General features: G+C 40.3%; 1 protein-coding gene, 2 non-coding genes and 1 pseudogene across 3 annotated transcripts in view; 1 reads left to right on the top strand and 3 right to left on the bottom strand.

Moving 5' to 3' along the window:
• The window catches only part of LOC128520581 (leukocyte immunoglobulin-like receptor subfamily A member 2), a 32,059-nt gene extending 18,314 nt beyond the window's left edge, over positions 1-13,745 (top strand). The window contains exons 6-9 of the mRNA XM_053494891.1: positions 111-377; positions 1,564-1,809; positions 13,211-13,327; positions 13,422-13,745. Of these exons, the coding sequence (XP_053350866.1) occupies positions 111-377; positions 1,564-1,809; positions 13,211-13,327; positions 13,422-13,480 (689 nt within the window). The 3' untranslated portion in view covers positions 13,481-13,745. The remainder of the gene's footprint in view (positions 1-110; positions 378-1,563; positions 1,810-13,210; positions 13,328-13,421) is intronic.
• Positions 13,746-19,279: 5,534 nt separating this feature from the next.
• On the bottom strand, positions 19,280-19,406 carry LOC128531969 (uncharacterized; annotated as a pseudogene).
• Positions 19,407-20,150: 744 nt separating this feature from the next.
• On the bottom strand, positions 20,151-20,363 carry LOC128531911 (small nucleolar RNA U3). Its single transcript, XR_008361233.1, has one exon. It is a non-coding gene; the product is annotated as a small nucleolar RNA U3 (small nucleolar RNA).
• A 471-nt stretch (positions 20,364-20,834) lies between these two features.
• LOC128531881 (small nucleolar RNA U3) lies at positions 20,835-21,046 on the bottom strand. The gene has a single exon (XR_008361228.1). It is a non-coding gene; the product is annotated as a small nucleolar RNA U3 (small nucleolar RNA).
• Positions 21,047-22,908: the final 1,862 nt, after the last annotated feature.

The raw sequence follows: 22,908 nt of genomic DNA, 5'->3' as shown, positions 1-22,908 counted from the left end.
TGTCCTTGATTTCTACTATTAACATTTTATTTTACTTTTAAATTTAAATAAATAGTAATATAATATTAACACAAATGTAAAAATAATAATCTAAATAAAATTATTACCAGTTGGATCTCCTCCAGTGTCTCTGATCATCAGTCCCAGCAGAACTCAACACTTTACTGCTGACTCTCTCTCACTGAGCTGTGAGGACCAGAGAGACTCTACTGGATGGACAGTGAGACGATACACACACAGTGGGACACAGTTAGATTGTTCATCAGTTTCAGGATCTACATGTAACATCAGCTCCCTCTCTACATCACACACTGGAGTTTACTGGTGTCAGTCTGAATCTGGAGGACGCAGTAATTCTCTCAACATCACAGTGCACAGTGAGTCTTTTATCATCATCACTTCTCATCAGTAGTAGTTTAATACACAAAATAATTGAAAAAATATATATTTTTTTGATTGATGGCAATGCAGTAAGATTTGTTTAAATGTCTGAAAACAATTTAGAAAAAGACAGTTTTATTCACTGTCATTAGTTACTTTAAAATAAACAATTAAATTAGACTTCAGCTCATGTAGTTTTCTCTCTGAGACACTCTGTCATGGTCAAAACTGCATAACTGTAGATTTATTTCTAAAGATTTATTTCTTAAGTCTGAAAGTTTTACCACATAAGCTACATTTATACTGTGTCTCTTGTAGAGCAAAACAGAATACTAGCAAAATGTCTATGGATCATATTAATGCTAGATTGCATAACAAACTAAATTTATATTAGATTTTCCAACCATTTAATTTGTGATTCACTACAGTGCAACATGTGTCTTACCAGGCTTATTAATTTGTTTTAGTCACAATATCTCTTACACAATATATATCACAAAAATTTTTGGTATGTCATAATTATGACCAGAAATTATAATTCTCATGTCACAGAGAAGATATATTGAAGTCTGGAGGCTGCACAGACACTTAAACATCTACCAGATATTTACACATTTAATCTCAAATCCACCTCTGTACACGGACAAGTGTTTACATTTGCGTAGCAGCACAATCTGCAAAATAAAGGCACACACAAACATAATAAAAAGTTTTCATAAACTAACAGCATTTGTACTTCATCTTTATTCATAAACATAAAACAAAAGTGTGCAGTAACATTATTTATGATCTTAAACTAGCCAGTGAACTTACAGTAGTTGTACTAACAAGTAATTACATGTTACCACTGCAGTGGTAGTTACATGTAGTAAGTTAATACTAATATTAGTTGTAGTTATGTAGAATATGTACAAGAATAGTTTAATTATTTAATAAAATAAATACATAAAAATAAGACAAGCTTAGCAACAAACCTGATAAACACTTTTTATAGATAATTGAGTGTTTTGGAATGGAGTTAAATTAGGTATCTTCATGTCACAAGTATGGCAGTGTGATTATACAGTAATATCACATGGAGCAGATCACTGGAGTGCTAGAGGTAATAGAGTTAGAATTATACTTGTGTCTGAGACACTCAGTGTTTTTGTCTTTCCAGTGACTTCTTTCTCTTTCCTCCAGATGGTGATGTGATCCTGGAGAGTCCTGTCCATCCTGTAACTGAGGGAAATCCTCTGACTTTACGCTGTTTATATCACAACACAAAGATCTCAGACTCTGGTGCTGATTTCTATAAAGATGATTCAGTTCTCCAGAAGCAGACTACAGGAGAGATGACCATCAGTGTCTCAAAGTCAGATGAAGGTTTCTACCACTGTACACACCCAGAGAGAGGAGAGTCACCCAAAAGCTGGGTTTCAGTCAGAGGTGAGAAAAATACGTCTACTTACTTTAATTAGGTTTATAACAATACAGTTTTCTAGTCCCCTGTTTATTTTTAGTGTGTTTAATAAAGTTAAAGTCTGAGCTTATGTCCTGTGTCAGTCCTTATTACTAGCATTTCCTTGCTTTTGTTTTATATTAATTACATGATTAAATAAGATTTTTATAAAAATTACACTAATGTGTGCAGTCTGGTTCAGAATGTGAGACAATTTGAAAAGAATAACATGGGGAAAAGTAAAATCACATGGGGTGTTTTGTAAAGAACTGCATTAAATGTTGTTTTATATACACATAATGTGGGTTTGTACGTTTGTTTTATAATCACTTTAGAAATAAGAGAGATTACTCTTATGACCTGGAATAATAAAATAATTGAGTTAAAGTTTAAAACAAACAAGATTAAGTTAAGTTTAAAACAAAAGTAATATGTAATGTAAATGTAACATTTTCTACCACATATCCCTCCTCTCTGTCCTTAAGGGCAAACTTAACTATAAAATTTTAAGCATATATTATAACAAAACTATAGTAAAAATCAATCATAACTTCTCCAAGCCTTCATGGTTTAGAAGTTTGTTCGATCAGCGTGAGTTTCCTCGTGTCCCATGTGATGCACGTGTCCTTAACCTTCTTTGCAATGTCCATTCACAAAGCTATTTCTCAGGTGTGCTTCATAAGGTTTGACTTCACTTTCTGCCATGTTGGCTGGTTTTTCCCGCCCGCTGTGGGGATCATGGACTTCTATCAGACGGGTTAGTTACTGGGAAACTGTGTCATGTCCATTCGCACTCTAAAGGCTTTAGTGGTGGCGTCCACGGTCCCGTTGATCAGTTTCACCAGTGCTGCTTCCAGCGAGACGATCGGATCTCGCAGTCTGTGAACTTCCGCACACAGTCCCCCGTGGTCTGCAGCAGCTGCTGCTGACTTTTTAGGCTGTCCAGCATTCAGCGGAGGCGGGGTCTTCTTGGTTGGAGGCGGGGTCTCCTCCGGCTGTCCTGTGTCATACGCAGGCAGAGCTGGCTGTTGAGGAGGTGTTTGTTACAGATGTGGCCATTAAGACTGTGCGTATTTTCCCGCGAGATGCCGCAATTTGTCGTACGGCATGCCGCAACTTGCCGCAAGCAACATTCGGGAATTTAAATAAATGTTGTGCTTCACTGAATATCCGCCAGATGCCCCATGGAAGGACTTTCTCTAAAAGCCAGACCAAGTACAACAAAGAATTATGTATAATTAGTTGGCCTAAAACAATATTGTTTCCAATGCTGAAGCAAACATGAATTTTATTTTGTTTTACAACAGATATTTCATGATGAATGTGTATATGTGCTTCATATTATTTTTATAAGGATGAAATGCAATGCCCAAATTTGTGATTTGAAATTCATAGTAAGTTCCTTATATAGTTTTTGTAATGTCTTAACAGGGACAAAAACAATGAAAGACATGGCATTGCCTCGGTTTAAATGGTCTTAAATTAAATTTATTTATTTACCTGATAGTAGGCTATCTGATAATCTGATAGTGTTACTTATGCGAATGTCCTGATAAATATAATTCTTATTCTCTATATTCTTGTCGAGTATAGTCCTTCAGAGCAAGCATTGTGTCAGAAGATTCTGCGGAATCTCTTCTTACCTTTCATTAACGATAGGTGTAAATTTATTAAACTGTGTGCGCTGTTGGCAAATACTGTAGGGTTTTTTTAGATGAATTAAGAATACAGAGGACGTCTCTGCCTAAAATAGATAAAAAATAAATAAAAATGATTAATGATAGCAATTAAATCAGACTTAATAGTTGGATTTGAAAAGAAAAAAAAATACCCATGTCTATTAAACAGTTAAATTATTTGGATATACAGTGGAACCTCGGATTATGAGTAACGCGGTTTACAAGTGTTCCGCAGGACAAGCAAAGATTTTTAATAAATTTTGATTGAAAAACTAGCACTGTCTTGGTTTAAGAGCACCGAGTATCATGTATCACGCATGCGCTTCTTATTTTAATGCCGATCATCATGTGATCACAACTGAGCAAACGTTTTTTCTCTTTCTTACGCTGCGGAATTGTAGGTAATCGTCTCCCCTGCTGTGTCATAGTGCTCGTCTCTTACTGATCTAATCAACATCCGTGCACGCGTGTACTGTTTACTATAACACTGTGACCACATATTTTATTTTGTGTTTGTAAGCATGTTTGTACAGCGTGTGTGTGTGCGGACGTATAAAGCAAAAGCAAGTCTCATTAGAGGGTAAAGATCCATTTTTTCTCTCCCTCTCTGTATCAGCCTGTCGTGTTGCCTTTGAAAAGAATCGCGACAGAGCAAAGTTTCTGTATAAGGCAAAGAGTGTGCGTCTGTACGTGTTTGTGTGGGAAACCGAGAGGAGGAGGGGGTGGGGGGGTTTCTGTAAAGGCGAGAAAGTGTGTGTGTGTGTGTGTGTGTGTGTGTGTGTGCATGCGTGCGTGTAATTTGACACTGTGCTCCTTCACTCATGTAAGGGTCCTCCACTAGAGGTCACTGTTTTTAGTTTGTAGTTTTTGTTGGCCGACTCAGTTTCCCAGCAGGCACCTCGGTCAGGTGATGCGGTGCACACCTGAACCGAGGTAGCCATCATCCAATCTATAAATAGCTGTTTAGACTGGGAAACTGGGTCGAGCATTTTTGGGTAAAACCACTGTCAGTTATGTGGGCATTTTGGTTTGTTTTTATTTGTTTAATTTGTATTTTGATTTTAGATTGTGTTAACTTGGGCTCTCTTATTGGCAATGTCTCTGTGTATGTTTTGTGTGTCTGTGTTAGTGGAGCTGATTCGGTCCTGTCCTCCTGTGTTCTTGTGATTAGCTAGAGCAGGTAAGCAGTTAGGTGTATGTGTGGCTAGGAGCATGATTAGCTAAATGCTATGTTGAGTTTATAGTACAGTTACAGTACTAGCATGCTTCTAGCCATAGCCCTTCTGTGTCTCTAGCTATCCTGTGTTTCCTCTTTCCCGAGTTGCCCAGTGAGCCTAGCCTTTAGGTGTCCCCTAGCCTAGCCTTTGATGTGTCCTCAGCCTAGCCTTTGATGTTTCCTGAACCTAGCCTTTGATGTGTCCTGAGCCTAGCCTTTGATGTGTCCTCAGCCTAGCCTTTGATGTGTCCTGAGCCTAGCCTTTGCTGGTCCCCTAGCTTAGCCTATGATGGTCCCCTAGCCTAGCCTATGATGGTCCCCTAGCCTAGCCTTGGATGGTCCCCTAGCCTAGCCTATGATGGTCCCCTAGCCTAGCATATGATGGTCCCCTAGCCTAGCCTTTGATGGTCCCCTAGCCTAGCCTATGAGGGCCCCCTAGCCTAGCCACTGGGTATCCCTTGTCGGTGTTTCCTCTCCCCCTAGCGTCCCAGTGTGCCTAGGTTTAGAGTGCGGTCCCTCCGGGCTTTGGAGTAACGACTAGCTTGTGAGTGCTGCCTCGCTTAGCCTTGGAGGGCTGCCTCGCCTAGCCACTGGGTAGTCTTTGTCTGTGTTTCTGTGCCCCTATTCCCTAGTGTGTTTAAGCTAGTAGGTAAGTATAGCTTAGTGCATGTTGGGGCTGAAGACATGCTTAGCTAGGTGTATGTGTAGCTAACTGCCATGGTTAAGCAATGCTTAACCATGTTTAGCTAGAAGCCATGCCTAGCTGATTGCCATGTCTTTAGCCCTTGTCCTGTCCCTCTCTTGGTCTCTCGTCTCGTCGTTACGTGTCTCCTGTCCTCTCCAGTGTCTCCAGTGTCTCCAGTGTCTCCAGTGTCTCCTGTGTCTCTAGTGTCTCTAGTGTCTCCTGTGTCTCTAGTGTCTCCTGTGTCTCTAGTGTCTCCTGTTCTCCCTAGTGTCTCGTTTCAGCTCCACACCTCGTTTATGTCCTGTTGTGTTTGTCCCCCTGTTATGTGTCTCGCCGCAGGGCGTGTTATGTGTCTCGCCGCAGGGCGTGTTATGTGTCTCGCCGCAGGGCGTGTTATGTGTCTCGCCGCAGGGCGTGTTAGGTGTCTCGCCGCAGGGCGTGTTAGGTGTCTCGCCGCAGGGCGTGTTATGTCTCTCCCCTTGTCTGTGTCTTGCCAGAGAGCTCCTGTTAGCACACAGTTAAGTATCATTTAAGTTTGTTTGTTTCTTTGGTTGTATCTTTATTTATACTTTGTTTAACTATCATTAAAAAGACTCTTTTTTTGGTTACACCACCCCTCTGCCTCTATGCCTGCTCCTTCCGCCCACGGCGTTCAACACCTGCCACAACACCCCGATCGTGACAGAATGCTCGACCTCCAAGGCATAGCAGAGGGGGCTGGGACTAAAGCGGCAGCCTCACGTGGAGGCCACAGCTGCAGCACCCTTCAGGCCTCACGGGGAGGCCACAGCTGCAGCACCTTTCAGGCCTCACGTGGAGGCCACAGCTGCAGCACCTTTCAGGCCTCAAGTGGAGGCCACAGCTGCAGCACCCTTCAGGCCTCACGTGGAGGCCACAGCTGCAGCACCCTTCAGGCCTCACGTGGAGGCCACAGCTGCAGCACCCTTCAGGCCTCACGTGGAGGCCACAGCTGCAGCACCCTTCAGGCCTCACGTGGAGGCCACAGCTGCAGCACCCTTCAGGCCTCACGTGGAGGCCACAGCTGCAGCACCCTTCAGGCCTCACGTGGAGGCCACCGCTGCAGCACGCTTCGAGCCTCACGGGGAGGCCACCGCTGCAGCACGCTTCGAGCCTCACGGGGAGGCCACCGCTGCAGCACGCTTCGAGCCTCACGGGGAGGCCACCGCTGCAGCACGCTTCGAGCCTCACGGGGAGGCCACCGCTGCAGCACGCTTCGAGCCTCACGGGGAGGCCACCGCTGCAGCACGCTTCGAGCCTCACGGGGAGGCCACCGCTGCAGCACGCTTCGAGCCTCACGGGGAGGCCACCGCTGCAGCACGCTTCGCGCCTCACGGGGAGGCCACCGCTGCAGCACGCTTCGCGCCTCACGGGGAGGCCACCGCTGCAGCAGCCGCCGAGCGCCTCGAGGAGGTCCCAGCAGCAGCAGCCGCCGAGCGCCTCGAGGAGGTCCCAGCAGCAGCAGCCGCCGAGCGCCTCGAGGAGGTCCCAGCAACACCAGCAGGCCTCATGTGGAGGCCCCCACCTTCGTCCAGTAGCCCTTATTCAAGGCTCACCGCCTTCGGAGCGACACCCCAGCACAGCGTCCAGCACCCGGCTTCGATGTCGGGCACCCACCGCTGCACGGCGGAGGAAAAGCCAGTACTGCATCGGCCGCCCGGATTGGGGGACAACACAGCACTGTCTTCAGGGGCTCTACTTCTCAGAGCAATACAGTGCTGCCCCCTCCGCCCGGCCTACAACAGCGATCCGGTGCTGCCTCCGCCACACAGTTGACTAGGGGAGCTAGCCCGTCGGGGTCGGGTGAAGGGACACCAGGGAAGTGCCCTGGGACCACCAATAGCGCTCCGGAGGAGCGGTTTAAGGGGGGGGGTACTGTAAGGGTCCTCCACTAGAGGTCACTGTTTTTAGTTTGTAGTTTTTGTTGGCCGACTCAGTTTCCCAGCAGGCACCTCGGTCAGGTGATGCGGTGCACACCTGAACCGAGGTAGCCATCATCCAATCTATAAATAGCTGTTTAGACTGGGAAACTGGGTCGAGCATTTTTGGGTAAAACCACTGTCAGTTATGTGGGCATTTTGGTTTGTTTTTATTTGTTTAATTTGTATTTTGATTTTAGATTGTGTTAACTTGGGCTCTCTTATTGGCAATGTCTCTGTGTATGTTTTGTGTGTCTGTGTTAGTGGAGCTGATTCGGTCCTGTCCTCCTGTGTTCTTGTGATTAGCTAGAGCAGGTAAGCAGTTAGGTGTATGTGTGGCTAGGAGCATGATTAGCTAAATGCTATGTTGAGTTTATAGTACAGTTACAGTACTAGCATGCTTCTAGCCATAGCCCTTCTGTGTCTCTAGCTATCCTGTGTTTCCTCTTTCCCGAGTTGCCCAGTGAGCCTAGCCTTTAGGTGTCCCCTAGCCTAGCCTTTGATGTGTCCTCAGCCTAGCCTTTGATGTTTCCTGAACCTAGCCTTTGATGTGTCCTGAGCCTAGCCTTTGATGTGTCCTCAGCCTAGCCTTTGATGTGTCCTGAGCCTAGCCTTTGCTGGTCCCCTAGCTTAGCCTATGATGGTCCCCTAGCCTAGCCTATGATGGTCCCCTAGCCTAGCCTTGGATGGTCCCCTAGCCTAGCCTATGATGGTCCCCTAGCCTAGCATATGATGGTCCCCTAGCCTAGCCTTTGATGGTCCCCTAGCCTAGCCTATGAGGGCCCCCTAGCCTAGCCACTGGGTATCCCTTGTCGGTGTTTCCTCTCCCCCTAGCGTCCCAGTGTGCCTAGGTTTAGAGTGCGGTCCCTCCGGGCTTTGGAGTAACGACTAGCTTGTGAGTGCTGCCTCGCTTAGCCTTGGAGGGCTGCCTCGCCTAGCCACTGGGTAGTCTTTGTCTGTGTTTCTGTGCCCCTATTCCCTAGTGTGTTTAAGCTAGTAGGTAAGTATAGCTTAGTGCATGTTGGGGCTGAAGACATGCTTAGCTAGGTGTATGTGTAGCTAACTGCCATGGTTAAGCAATGCTTAACCATGTTTAGCTAGAAGCCATGCCTAGCTGATTGCCATGTCTTTAGCCCTTGTCCTGTCCCTCTCTTGGTCTCTCGTCTCGTCGTTACGTGTCTCCTGTCCTCTCCAGTGTCTCCAGTGTCTCCAGTGTCTCCAGTGTCTCCTGTGTCTCTAGTGTCTCTAGTGTCTCCTGTGTCTCTAGTGTCTCCTGTGTCTCTAGTGTCTCCTGTTCTCCCTAGTGTCTCGTTTCAGCTCCACACCTCGTTTATGTCCTGTTGTGTTTGTCCCCCTGTTATGTGTCTCGCCGCAGGGCGTGTTATGTGTCTCGCCGCAGGGCGTGTTATGTGTCTCGCCGCAGGGCGTGTTATGTGTCTCGCCGCAGGGCGTGTTAGGTGTCTCGCCGCAGGGCGTGTTAGGTGTCTCGCCGCAGGGCGTGTTATGTCTCTCCCCTTGTCTGTGTCTTGCCAGAGAGCTCCTGTTAGCACACAGTTAAGTATCATTTAAGTTTGTTTGTTTCTTTGGTTGTATCTTTATTTATACTTTGTTTAACTATCATTAAAAAGACTCTTTTTTTGGTTACACCACCCCTCTGCCTCTATGCCTGCTCCTTCCGCCCACGGCGTTCAACACCTGCCACAACACCCCGATCGTGACAACTCACACCAACACACACACACACCCTGGTCTCATTTTAACATACAAACACTGCCTATTGCTTTTCAAGTAGGCTTCTCTATTTCATAGAAACATTACACATAAATACAATAAACAGTTAAAAAACTATAGATAAGATACATGAAACATGTATCATGGAGTGAAAATTAAAAGTAAAAAAGCAAAAAAATTAACTGAATAAGACTATCAATTCAGTGTGTAAGAGGATTGATACAAAATAAAAAAAGACAAAGCTGTCCATTAAGATAGGGTATGGGTAACCTGAAACAAAAACATGGAGACAGCTATCACCAAAAATGAAACAGCAAAATAAGCATGGCTTTTAGGATAAAGCTTCCTAAAAACTATTTTTTGAAGTCAGACTAGTTAATCTTGTGGTCTGCATTGATTTTAAGCTAATTACTGAGGAAATGCATTGTCAAAATATTAATACTTTCATCTAGTAGTTATCTGTACAGCTGTGGTACTTTTTCCCGTAGTTGGCCCTTTGACTGATAGTTAATTTAGCTATTAGATTAGTTAATTTAGAGTCTCAAGCAACTTTAGTAAAGAGGGCTATCTGGTTAGCTTACTAGCTAGTGAAAAACAGAAGTCTCCAGGAAAAATCGAGAGGGTTAGCAGGTCTGCATATTTGTGAGAGGGTCAGTGTTTTGTAACACCCCCGCATTTTATTGTCTCAAGCAGTGATATTAATGAAGTTCTAATGTTAATGTGGTTGCTAACGCTAGCAACCTAACTTAATGCTAGCATCATGCTAGCACTACAGTTAACAGTTTAGCGTTCATTTATCACTTCACCATCTTCGTCACCCTGCAAACATTCTACAGAGAAAGCTAAAAAGCTCAGGCATCTTAGCCGTTTCTTTCATACACAGGTGGGGTTCTCTGGCTAGCTAAAGCAGCTATTGTCAGCTAAATTATCTTACCTCAGACCAGCCTGAAAGTTTGAGTGTAACCTTAACACGGTAACAGTAATAAATGTTACATATGGTAATAATTTTTCAGTCATATGTGACTGAAGGTGAGTGAACATGTGTATACAGAACTTGTATTTAACGTCATTTTCCCTTAAATGCGCGAGGAGGATGAACCGTCATCAGCGGTGTAGAAGCTCAAAAGAGAAGACACAAAGCTGACACAGCCCCTGAATACACCGGTGAACTTTGGGGGAGGAGCCAACCAAACTTCAACCCAGCAGCTGGGTTACACAAAAACTACCCAATTCTCTGTAAATAACCCAGAAAAATGCCCTAACAGAGGCAACCCAGTGTTCGGGTAGTAAAAATAACCCAGCATTTTTTAGTGTGTATAAAACTTTAAGAAGAAATTATATAGTAAAAATAATTTAAATACGTACATTGTTGCATGTATTGTTTGCAGTGTTCATGTGATGGAACGTAAAACATTACACTCAGTTCAGTGGTGGGCTAGACCGCAAAGATTAATGTGTTACTAATACATCAACACCACCTCATAAATGTTTATTTTTATTATTAAACAATGTTATCTGCAAGATAAATCTACATAAAAACTGAATGACCAAAAATCACCGTAAAAATTATATTGGCAGACCCTAAAAATTGTGCAGGGGATTTAACTGTTAGTTGTTAGGTTTAAAAAGGAAGAAGAGAGTGTCCAAGATTTTAAGGTTTTAAGCTGAATAAAGAGAAGAAGAGTTAAGGCTTGTTGTGACCGCCGCACCTTAATACACTTACCGGTCCAGGCCCAATCGACTGAGAGAGACAAACACACACACGCAGGCATAATGTCTGAAGGTCTCCATTTATTCTTGTTTTCACGCCGCGTGTCACGAGATCACAACTGAGCCAATGGTTTTTCTCTCTCGTGTTCTGCGGAATTGTGGGTAATTGTGTCCCCTGCTCAGTCTTAGTGTGTGTCTCTCACTCATATAATCAACATTCGTGCAAGCGTGTACTCTTTACTGTAACACTGTGACCACGTGTGTGCGCGTAAAACATATTTTATTGTGTGTGTGTGTGAAGCAAAAGCGTCATTAGAGACGTTAAAGATTCATTTTCTCTCTGTCTCTCTCTCTAGCTACACTGCTTGTGTGTGTGTATGCACGTGTCACTAGACACTGTGCCCCTCGCCTCCTCCTCTCGCTTGCACACAGAGGAGCTGTCCAAGGTGCTGAAAGTTCTCGGAAAAGTGGTGGCAAAAAGTTTGTGTTGTTTTAATGATGTTTTAATGAAACTATGACAATTATTTAAAAAAAATAATTCTATTTAAATATATTTAAGAATCAATATTTAGTATTAAATCCTTTATTATTTAAAACCTGCTAGATCTTGCTGGGAATTGCGTCAAAAAAAAAAAATCTCCAATACTGTGGTGTCACTTCATACTGAAAGCAAGCAGATCTGCACCATCTGCTGAGTGTCCAACATGACATTTGCATGAATCTGAAGGAATTTTCTACAGAATGCGCTAGTTTTAGCCATTTATATGCAGAGATGGAGACGTTGGCTTCAGAAAGTAAAAGTCCTGTCACAACTCTTTAACCAGATAAGCAATTAGAAGCAATGAATCAATTAGTGACAATACCTTTTTTGTGCACAGGGATAATTACAGTGGGAGTCAAATGTTTACACACACTGTAGCTAAATGCATTTTAAAATTAATTCCTAAAATATAATCCTAATTAACATTCCCTGTCATAGGCCAGTTAGGATCACTGGTTTATTTTTTTATAATGTGAAATGTCAGAATAATAGTAGAGAGAAATATTTATTCATTTGGATTATTATTTCTTTCATCACATTCCCAGTGGATTAGAAGTATATATTTCTGTACATAGATTGAGTTAGTATTGAGAAGCATTGCCTTAAAATTGTTTAACTTGCATGAAATGTTTGAGAAAGACTCGCTGGAATTTTAAGCCCATTCCTTGTGATAGAACTGGTGTAACTAAGTCAGGTTTATTGGCCTCCTTACTCACACATGCTCTTTTAGTTCTGCCCATATTTTTTTTCCCTATTGGATTGTGGCCAGAGCCACTCCAACACCTCAACTTTATTGCCATTAATTCATTTTTGCTATGGGGTCATTGTTGTACAATTTATGTAAATTAACACACGAAATTATGCAGTAAGCAAAAACAAATATATTTTTTAAGCATATGTTGAGCTTACATGAAGGTAAACAGTGGCTACTTCATCTTTAAACCAGAGAAACAAGCTGAGAGATTATCATAAGGTAGCAAGCCAGACTCAGTAATTACCACTTTATTTATTAAAGCACACTTTAGACAGTCAACAAATTATCTATAGGCTGTAACTAACCCGCCAGGTGACTGTCATTATCCAATGTCATTATCTATTGTCACTAACCCCTGTTAATCTTTTTTGGTTGTTGTTCCCACGCTGTCATGTATCTCTACACGAGGTCATGTTTTCCCAGGCTGTCATGCTTTTTCCCACCCCTCTGTACATTTCGCTAATCTGTTCCCACGCCTCTGTACATTTCGCTAATCATTCGCCACTTTGGATTTGTTTAATCTGGCTTTGATTGCTTCACGGACACCGACTCACGCTTTGCCCCTCGACTTCACTATAGTTTTCTATCATGGACCTGTACTTATTAGAATCCACTTCTGTAAGTGGACGGCACTCAGCGGCAATCGCTCCCATCAAAGTTTACTGCTGAGTCTCGCTGCAGTAAAATATCAGAGCTTTAACTGAGAGTTGCACCTCTAGCCTCCACGCCCATTACAGTCCCCTGTTTTACTATACAGGTGTATTATGGGATAAGTGATACTGAGCACTGCTCATCCTTTCTACAGCACTTTCATGATTAAAGTTATTAAGACTACCATTCCTTGTCTGCTTTTGGGTCCTAATCAGCCTGCCTAATCTTCTCTGCCCTCGTGACACTAATGTTACAAAATAAAGATATCAATAAGAGAACAAATAAGACCTAATGTTCAATTAAATGTTCCAGAGGAACTCAAGTGGTTATTGGTGATACCTGTGTTAATAAACAAATAAAGTTACAGACTTAATAAAGTCAGACTCATGTTTTAAAATAAAGCTTAAGTGTTAATATATTTATTATTGTTAACTGGGATTTAATCATATTTGTATTTCATTATCTATACTATTTTTCCCTCCAGTTCTCTCACATGGAAAAGCTCCACTGTCAGTACTGAAGCTCCTCAGCAGTGTGGTAGCGGCCTCTCCGTATGTCCTGGTGACCATCATTCTGGCAGTAAAATGTTACAGAGCTCGAAGTAAGAACTTACAATGTTCATCATCAGCCATAAAATTAATCTAAGTTTTGATTTAAGTGCTGATCTAAAGTGTTCATGATGGTGTATTTTACAGCAAAACCTACTGAGGACATCACACCCTACAGAGTGATAGAGGCTGAAGTGTCTTTATGAATCTCAGGTTTTTATATTTATATTATTTATATAAAGTACCTATAAAAAGCTACATCTTCAAATGCAATAGTGAACACATTCACGTATGTGATCTGTCAGTAAGAATAGTTTTAATGGTGGTTTGTGTTTTTTCGAATGGAATCATGCTTTTTTTTCTTTTAAGTGATTTTTTTTGTCTTTAAATTTATGCATTTATTTTAACAGTACGCTTCACTTTGTATTATTGTAAAAACTGGAGCCGGTATATACTCAGTTTAGCATTTGCTCAGGGATAAATATACAGTATAGTTTAATTCAATGTAACATTTGTAATAGAGTGAACCTTATTTTGCAATGTTTTATGAATTAAAACCCTAGTTAAATAAATTTTGCAGTAAAAAAATCTAACTGGACTAAAGTTCATTTTTTGCAATACATTGAAAAACAAACAATACAAAATGCTATGTACAGCATTCTGATGTAAAATACTTACGTCAGAATGCTGTACATAGATTTCAGTTCAGCATTTAATACAATCAACCCCCAGCACCTGATCGGGAAGCTGAGCCTATTGGGACTGAACACCTCCCTCTGTAACTGGATCCTAGACTTTCTGACCGAAAGACCTCAGGCATTGCGGCCTGTCTCTGAACATCGATAAGAAAAAAGATGGTTGTTGACTTCAGGAGGACACAGAGCGATCACTCTCTGCTCAGCATCGACGGTTCTTCTGTAGAGATCGTAAAGAGCACAAAATTCCTGGGTGTCCACCTGGAGGAGAACGAAAAAAGGTGCAGGCATAGGCGCAGAGGCTTCTTTTCAACAAAAGAGTCTTTAATGAAACAATAAACTAAGCATACAGAAGAGACAAAACCAAAAACAAACAAACTTTAACTCCTACAAAGGCAAATTGTGACACGGGTGCTATGGGGAGCCACCGGCGTGATGGCGGTCCATACAAGGCTTCGGCGCGATGGTGAAACACAGACACCAATACCTTTTTCGTATAACAAGCTCTATGTTGTGACACAGGCTTCTTGAACACATACATGACATTACCCACAAACTAAGCATGGAGCTGACAGAGCTCTGAGACATGCTTGTTGGTCCCATTGCACACCCAACCAAAATACAATATAAAGCAAACCAAAATACAAAACAGAACGCTTACACAAATGACAGTAATTACCAACAATGCTCGACCCAGTTTCCCAGACTAAACAGCTTTTTATAGACGCTCTAATGAGCTGCCTCGGTCAGCTGAGCACCCGCATCACCTGACCGAGGTGCCTTCTGGGAAACTGAGTCTGCAAAACAAAAACTACAACAAACTAAACAGTACCCTCTAGTGGCGATTCCTTACAGGTAAAGTCTGTTATTAATTTATGTTGTTGCATGTGTATGTAGCACCTTGGTCCTGGAGGAACGTTATTTCCTTTCACTGTGTACTGAACTGTATATGGTTGGAATGACAATAAGAGCCGACTTGACTTGACTTGAAATTAAATAAATAGTTTCAATGCTTCCAAAACACAAATGATCTCACAGAATCTCAGTGATCCTTATATATATATATATACTTTTAACTATGTTTAATGTCAACTAAGGTTTTATTCCTGTGACAGAAGTTCAGGTGTGTAGTTCATTAAATGTCTGAATGTCTTTCATAAAGTGTAATGACTATGATAATGAAACTCCTTATCAACAATTTTACATCAAAATATAACATCTCCTACAGAGACTTAGAATACAGCTTCAATAGATAAAGATTCAGAAATCCTAAAGAATTGTAAATATTTCACTTTACATATAATAAATTGAGAATGTCAGGTATTAAATTAAATTACAAAAGAAAAAAAAGTCACAATATTATAATTTTTTGGGAGATGTTTTGTATATAATTTTCTGTTAAATGAAGCCTATTGTTGTAATGAGATAATTAGCTGCCTGGTTCTGTTGGCTAATTCTGGCCTAGAAGCTAAACTAGCATAACATGTATACTGTAGCTGCTGCTGTAACTCTGGTAAAGCACACACACACACACACACACACACACACACACAAACTTCTCTGAGTTGTAATTAACTACTGTGTATGCACTTTAGACCACTTGATAACTGCACTGAACACTTGTGTGCAGGCAATTTTTTTGTTTTTGCGACTAGCTTTTATCAATACAGCTTTTGTGTCTGCCTGCCTGGTACAAGAGCACATGAGCATGTGATATTACAGCAGGGTTGTGTTTAATAACAAGAGTGTTCAAAGGCATGTGACATTTCATGAATCCATTTAACTGTTGTATACTCGTGAGCACTTCTCATTGAACACAGCCTCGCTGGGCTCCCCGGTGTTCCAGTAGTTTTGTGCACTGTCCTCCTGTGCTCATTAAATTTAACATTTTATTTGGTAGTGTTTAATTTGGTACTGTTACTCCCTACCCATCCAAACACTGCCTTCTTTTACACCAGATATCACAGATACAGAGTTAACCAGTGAAAATTCCCAGTCATGATTAAGCAGATAATGCTAGTAGACTTGGTTTGTTTACATATCTTTGGCCCGTGGTGCGTTCACATTTTAGTCAAACTGCACCAGAGTTTGTTTGGAAGAGGACAGAGACCCACACTAACAGAGCAGAATGTCAGGTGTGGACACACCCTTAAAAAGCCAACTGAAACAAGAGTTAAAGAATTCTTCATTTTTCTTCGTTTTTTATTCTTCGTCAATGAGTTAATCTAACGTGAGATTTAACGTGAGATCTAACGTGGGTGGCACAGTGGTGTAGTGGTTATCACTGTTGCCTTGCACCCCAGGGTCCGGGTTCGATTCCCGGCAAGGCTCGATTCCCATCTGTGCATGGAGTTTGCATGCACCCGTGCTTGGTGGGTTTCCATCCAGAATCCGTGTAATTCATCAAAATCCATCTGCTGGAATGTCACTACAAGTGTCGTAGGGCCAGGGGTAGCTCAGTGGATAAGGCATTGGACTACGGGTTTGGAAGATCCCAGGTTCAAACCCCACAACCACCAAGTTGCCACTGTTGGGCCCTTGAGCAAGGCCCTTAACCCTCAACTGCTCAGATGTATAATGAGATAAAAATGTAAGTCGCTCTGGATAGGAGCGTCTGCCAAATGCCCAATTGTAAATGTAAATGTTTCCTCCAGGTACTACGGTTTCTTCCTACAGTCCAAAGATATGCAGGTTAGGCATTCCCAAATTTGCCGTTAGTGTGTGAATGGGTGTGTGTGCGCGCCCTGTGATGAATTAGCACCCTATCCAGGGTGTACCCTGCCTCGTGCCCTAAGGATAGGCTCCAGGTCCCCATGACCCTGAATACAGGATAAATCGCTGTAGATGAATGAGTGAGATCTAACATTCTTACAATTAGGACTCAGACACAGTGTCAGTGTTTAAGTCCAGGCTAAAAACCTATTTATTTAGCCAAGCATTTTTATAAATAGATTAGCCTTAGGTAAAGGAGCAGTTCTGGGGGACTCATGGACGTAGAGTATTATGGTGAACTGGTATGTTTGGATGCTGTCTTCCCCACTCTCATTGATCACTCTGATTGTTGACGGTGAGGTGATTGGTTGCCTTACATCTCTGGAAGCCCTCATGTTTGTGTTTCCTTCTGGCTCTCCCTTTTTAGTTATGCTGTCATAGTTAGTCCTGCCAGAGTCTCTGCTTGCACTCTGCACTAAATATACATTCACTTTTTACATTGTTCGACTGTGACCATACCTAACTGTTATTTCTCCATCTCTTTGCTCTCTCCTTTTCTGCTCTCTCCTCTCTCTCTCTCTCCCTCTCTCCTTTTTCCTCTACCTATCTCTCTGTCGAGCTATACATGTCGCTCCTGAGCTGCCAGTGATCCAGACCCCCTCTGCCCGCTGGACCTCTCACTCATCCTGGAGTCCTGTGACTTCAGTCGCTCAATAGTTCAGGACTGGAATTTTTCACAGTCTACCTGAGCCTCCAGGAACAAACTGGACTTTAATTTTACACATCTCCTCTTATACTGAACTTCCAGTCTCGCATATTATTATGCACATCAATCCCTACTATCTGTTTCACCCAGATGCTTGCTCATCAGGGACAATCATATAATTTTAATTCATACACATTCACATTTCATACAAACTTAATTCTTTTGATTGTGTAAAGCTGCTTTGTGATTATGTAAATCGTTAAAAGCGCTATACAAATAAAATTTAATTGAATTGAATTGAATTACAGTTGGCAGCCAGCATTTAGGTGCATTACTGACACTCACTGGACTGGATCGGTAGAGGCCCATCCCGGTTAAGGATCAAGTTTGCCATTACTGCTACCTGCTGGTCTAAATTGGTAATGCTGAAGTGAAGTTTAGTGAGATCTGGCAAATAGGCCACATTGTTTTTCATTGAAATATACACTATATGTTTTTTTTTTCTGGCTTAAATTCGATTTTCTCCAATATTTTTGTCCTGTTAGGCCAATATTTTCCCCTCTGAGTTTTTTTTTTTTTTCAGGGTCGATGTTATTTCTCCTATTTCTCTATTTTTTTGTTTCAAGACACGATAAATTTTTTAAGGTTTTCTTTTTGTTAATGTCTTTTTTTTCTTTTTCAGTACAGAAGATCAATTAATGAATGAGCTTTTTTTAACGTGTGGGTGCACACATCTTCAAGATTTGCATGCGAAGCGGTGTCTTCGTTTTCTGAGAATGCTGGAAATGTGGAAAAACACTGTGAGTCACCCTGGACTTCTCCAGGAAGCGTGATTTTGCCATATGTATCCCCACAACTCATCACAATTTGTGAATTTGCAGTAGGAATCATAAAAGTGGGAACTAGGCATACATTTTTAAAGCTCAACATTATTAATCAAATAAAGCTGCCTTTCATTAGTCACACATGAAATCTCACCTATTTTATGGCATACAGGAGAGGAACAAAGATGTTGATGAATGAGTGTGTGGGCCACCTGCTTAGGACAAAGAATGCGGCACATGTCGAGGAAAGGAGTCGCAGTGCTCGACAATCCTTTACTGTATTAAGGCTCAGTATATAAGGAGTAGAACTTTACCAAAAAAAAAAACAACATATCCTTATTCATTTTTGTCTTATGTTTGTTCATCCTTCAAACAGGAAAAAATACAATACATTATTTTGGCCTGTGATTCTCTCAGAAGAACTGCATTTCTACATTTCTTTACAGCTATTGTTTAAAATAATTAAAGTGGAATTAGAGTGGAAGTAAAGTTCTGCTCTGTAACTCTCCTCCATCTCACAGTGAAAATATCCAGGGCTACGTTTAAAATATATACTAGCTTATATAATAATAACAATCGGACCTAAGGATGAAACTAGCCACGTCTCCAAGCAGATTGAACTGTAAAAGTAAAGCCCTAAAAATTATTTTAGGAAATAATTATGCATTATTATTTAATAAAATAAATAAATATGCATTATAGATTAAATTGAGAAAATGGAATACATGCCAATGCCACAGACACTTTTCTTTAAATGAGAATGGTTATACAGTATATTTACATGAGACTATGCTGCTGTGGTATACTACATCATTATAAAATGTAGTTTATTTATGTTGTATTATTATGCTTATATTAGGCGTTCCTGTGATATTTAAACTCTTATACTGAAAATGTGGTGACACTATTTACGAAGTGCACATGCATAATGAGAATAAGAGTAAAGGAATAGGCCTCTGGTTTTTCAAAATAAACAAAGCTGTAATCATTTTCAATATGACCAAAGATTTTCTGACAAAAACAACCAGATCCATATTCTTATATTTACTTTGCAATAATCATAATCACTCTGATCATATACTCTTCTTCCCAAGCTTCATAAGAAACAGAACATTCATTAATGATTATAGCTCACACATGAAGCACTAGCTATAATCTAATTCAAGCTTAGAGAATTACATTATGACTCATCATCTCATGATGATGATGATGATGATGATTAAGAAAACATAAAACTTTTCAATCACATTTCCCATTTAGAATCTATAGAAACAATACCTAAAAGTCTTACCCTTTCACCCCAAGACACTCAACGACCCCAAGTAACTCAGAAATCCTGAAAATGGTGGATTTTAGATTCTACACACAATTGCAAAGCAATCCACATAAACTTTGGGAAAAACAGAAATATCCTCACAACACTTACTGTAAGTATTATTTTAGATAATTTGTACTTGAGTTGAATATTATAAAAAGTATGTTTTGTACTTTTACTCAACTACATTTGTCAGGGGAAAAAAGGTGCCTACTTTCACAAATTCATGTCAATAAACATTTTAGTTGCTTTTCTCTTGCCAATCACCCGTGTGCATGTAGAGGCTTAGAAAAATAAGAGTATAATAAGCATTATTAAGTTTTCCTTTTTAATGAGGTGTGGGTGTGTGTTGGGTTTCTAATGGGTATGATAGTGTCTGATTTAAGTGTTTGCGTTACCAGAGTACCATGAAGTTGCAGTGTGTTCCAAATGAAAGATTAAGTTTCCTTAACATACTTTCCTTGTAGAACACGACCATGAACACTCCCTATGTGCACTGTGTCTCACGATGCAGCATGCATCTAAACATAATCCACATATATCTACATTTAATTAAATAATTTTTATCCGTTTCAATCACAGAAAATTAGAAACCTACTTTATGTTTAACTTGTAACAACCATGATCACTCTGACCATGTACTCTCCCCTCCATCTTAAGCTTCATAAGAAAGAGAGAACATTCATCACTGATTTCAGTACAAGCATAAAGCTCTAACTGCAACCTGATTCATGCTCAGAAGAGTACATAAACACTTATCATCGGGATTAGAGAGACGCAACACTTCCTAATTTCGTAGTCAAGAAATACAGAAATGATCCCTGAAAGTATAGTCTTACTCATTCACCACTTACACAGTCAATGACTCCATACAATAGAAACCCTAAAAATGGTGGATTTTATCCATCTACATAAACTACACTAAAAACAGAACTATGCTTACTATAATTATCCATTAATATGATATAGTTAAACACACCAAATATAAACATACCCTAAAATTAAAAAAATGACAATAACCGGAACTAAAACATAAAAAAGCTAAGAGATCAAACAATTAGAGACAAGTCTCCGTTAAACCTCAAAACACATTCTTTAGCAACTCAAATAAATCTAATCACTCTGAACATGTACTTTTCCTCTATTACCTCATAAGAAACGAAAATGAACATGGCTAAACATTTTTTAAACAAACATTGCTTTAAATAAATGTAAACATCTAAAAACATTTAAAAAAAATAAAGAAACTACGAAACTAAGCATTCCACTAAGTGATAATTTATCTTTCATCAACCCAATTAATATTTTATCACTCTGAACATGCACTCTTCCTCTAACGCTTCATAAGAAACGAAGAACGTTCATCAATGATTAGAATCCACACATAAAGTGTTAACTATAATCCGATTCACGCTCAGAAAAACACATCGTGACTCGTCATCGTGATTAGAGAGACGTATCACTTTCTAATCACATTCCTAGTTAGAAACTATAGAAATGATCCCTGAAAGTATAGTCTTAACTCCACACCGCTTCAAACAACCGGACACTTCACATACCACACAGTTCCTAAAGATGGTAGGTTTTAGAAGTTAAACATATTATACAAAGGTGAACAGGAATATACACAGACTTCTCCTTAAACACGTACTAGAAAATTCATTTCTAGTTAAAGATGAAAAAATGCTTTTTATACGATTAAATGAACATTCCCATCATGCTTTGCGCCGACAACCATGAATTACTTCCGCATCGTCGTTGCTCGCGCAGATACTGGGCCGTGCAATACCTCCATTAGACGCTAGATGGAGACAGTAAAGTGACGACATTTTCAAGGTCAATTTGGTTTTTATATCTGCTTTATTCTTTGCACCCCACCAAAAAAAAAAAAGTTATAAAACCTGTCTACGCTAGATATATAGCTAAATTCTTCCATCCCTTTTTGTGTAGCAATTCATTGCTGCACAAAAAAAGGGATATTTCATGACAAAAAAACTAAATAACATAAAATGAAACAATAAATGTATTAATTCATTGCAAAAGATTCATTGCAAAAGACTTGAATGATTTGGAAAATAAACAAATAACAAAAAAAAAACATATATCAAATATATCCATTAATTCTACTGGGCTTTTTTTTTTTTTTTTACAATTTGATGTTATTAAATGTTTAAGTGATGTTTGATCACAGTCATTGAAAAACTTTTAAAACCACATCTCTTCCTTGAAGATGATGAAGATAATGAACTGGACATTTCTATTTTAGTAGTTTTAGTATTTCTTGCTTGACACAGGCCAAATATTTGATCGTTCTGAAGCAAAGTACAGTGGAACCTTGGATTGCGAGTAACACGGTTTGTGAGTGTTCCGCAAGACAAGCAAATATTTGAAATAAATTTTGACTTGGAAAACGAACAAGTCTTGGTTTATAAGTACCGAGTATTATGTATCACGCATGGGCTTCTTGTTTTGACGAGCGTCACGTGATAACAACTGAGCCAATGGTTTTTCTCTCTCTTACGCTGCGGAATTATGTGTAATTGTCTCCCCTGCTGGGTCTTAATGCGCGTCTTTTACTGGTATAATCAACATCCGTGCACGCGTGTACTGTTTACTATAACACTGTGAGCATGTGTGTGCGTGTAAAACATATTTTATTTTGTGTCTGTATGTGTGTGTGTGTACAGCGCACATGTAAAGAAAAAGCAAGTCTCATTAGAGAGGTTAAAAAATCTATTTTCTCTCTGTATCAGCCTGCTCTTTGTGTCTGTTCTCTTTGTGAACGCATAATTGGACACCTTTTACTTTTTTTTGGTGCAGGTTAATTTGTTTTATATTTACTTTATATTTTGTGTTAATTATTTTTATGCATTTATTTTTTGGGGCTGTGAAACGAATAATTGGAGTTTCCATTATTTCTTATGGGAAAATTCTATTTGGTTTACGAGTGTTTTGTGAATTTAATGAATTATGCTTGTGATCCAAGTTTCCACTGTAATATCTTTGCCACAACCACAGAATATGCCTTCTGACATGGTTGTTTACATAGACACACCGCCTGGTCAAAAAAAAGTTGCATCACTTCTTGTGCTTTCCTTCTTTTCCTGATGCCTGGGGTCAATTCGGACTCATCAGACAACCTGTTGACTTTTTCTTAGTTTTTATGCTCCCTAGCAAATTAAAGCCTTTTTTCTGATTTGCAACACTTGCAAGTGCTTTTCTTATGGCCACACAGCTGTTTAGTCTCAATCCTCTGATTATGTGTGCATATGCAAATGCTTTTACTTTGATTATTAAACATAGTTATGGCTTTTCCCATTGTTTTATTTTACCATGCAACTTCACAAAGTGTTTATGGGATCTCCATTTATGATATATATAT

Source organism: Clarias gariepinus, chromosome 1 (assembly GCF_024256425.1).
Source record: "Clarias gariepinus isolate MV-2021 ecotype Netherlands chromosome 1, CGAR_prim_01v2, whole genome shotgun sequence".
Classification (NCBI taxonomy): Eukaryota; Metazoa; Chordata; class Actinopteri; order Siluriformes; family Clariidae; genus Clarias; species Clarias gariepinus.
This window is presented reverse-complemented; position numbering and strand designations above follow the sequence as displayed.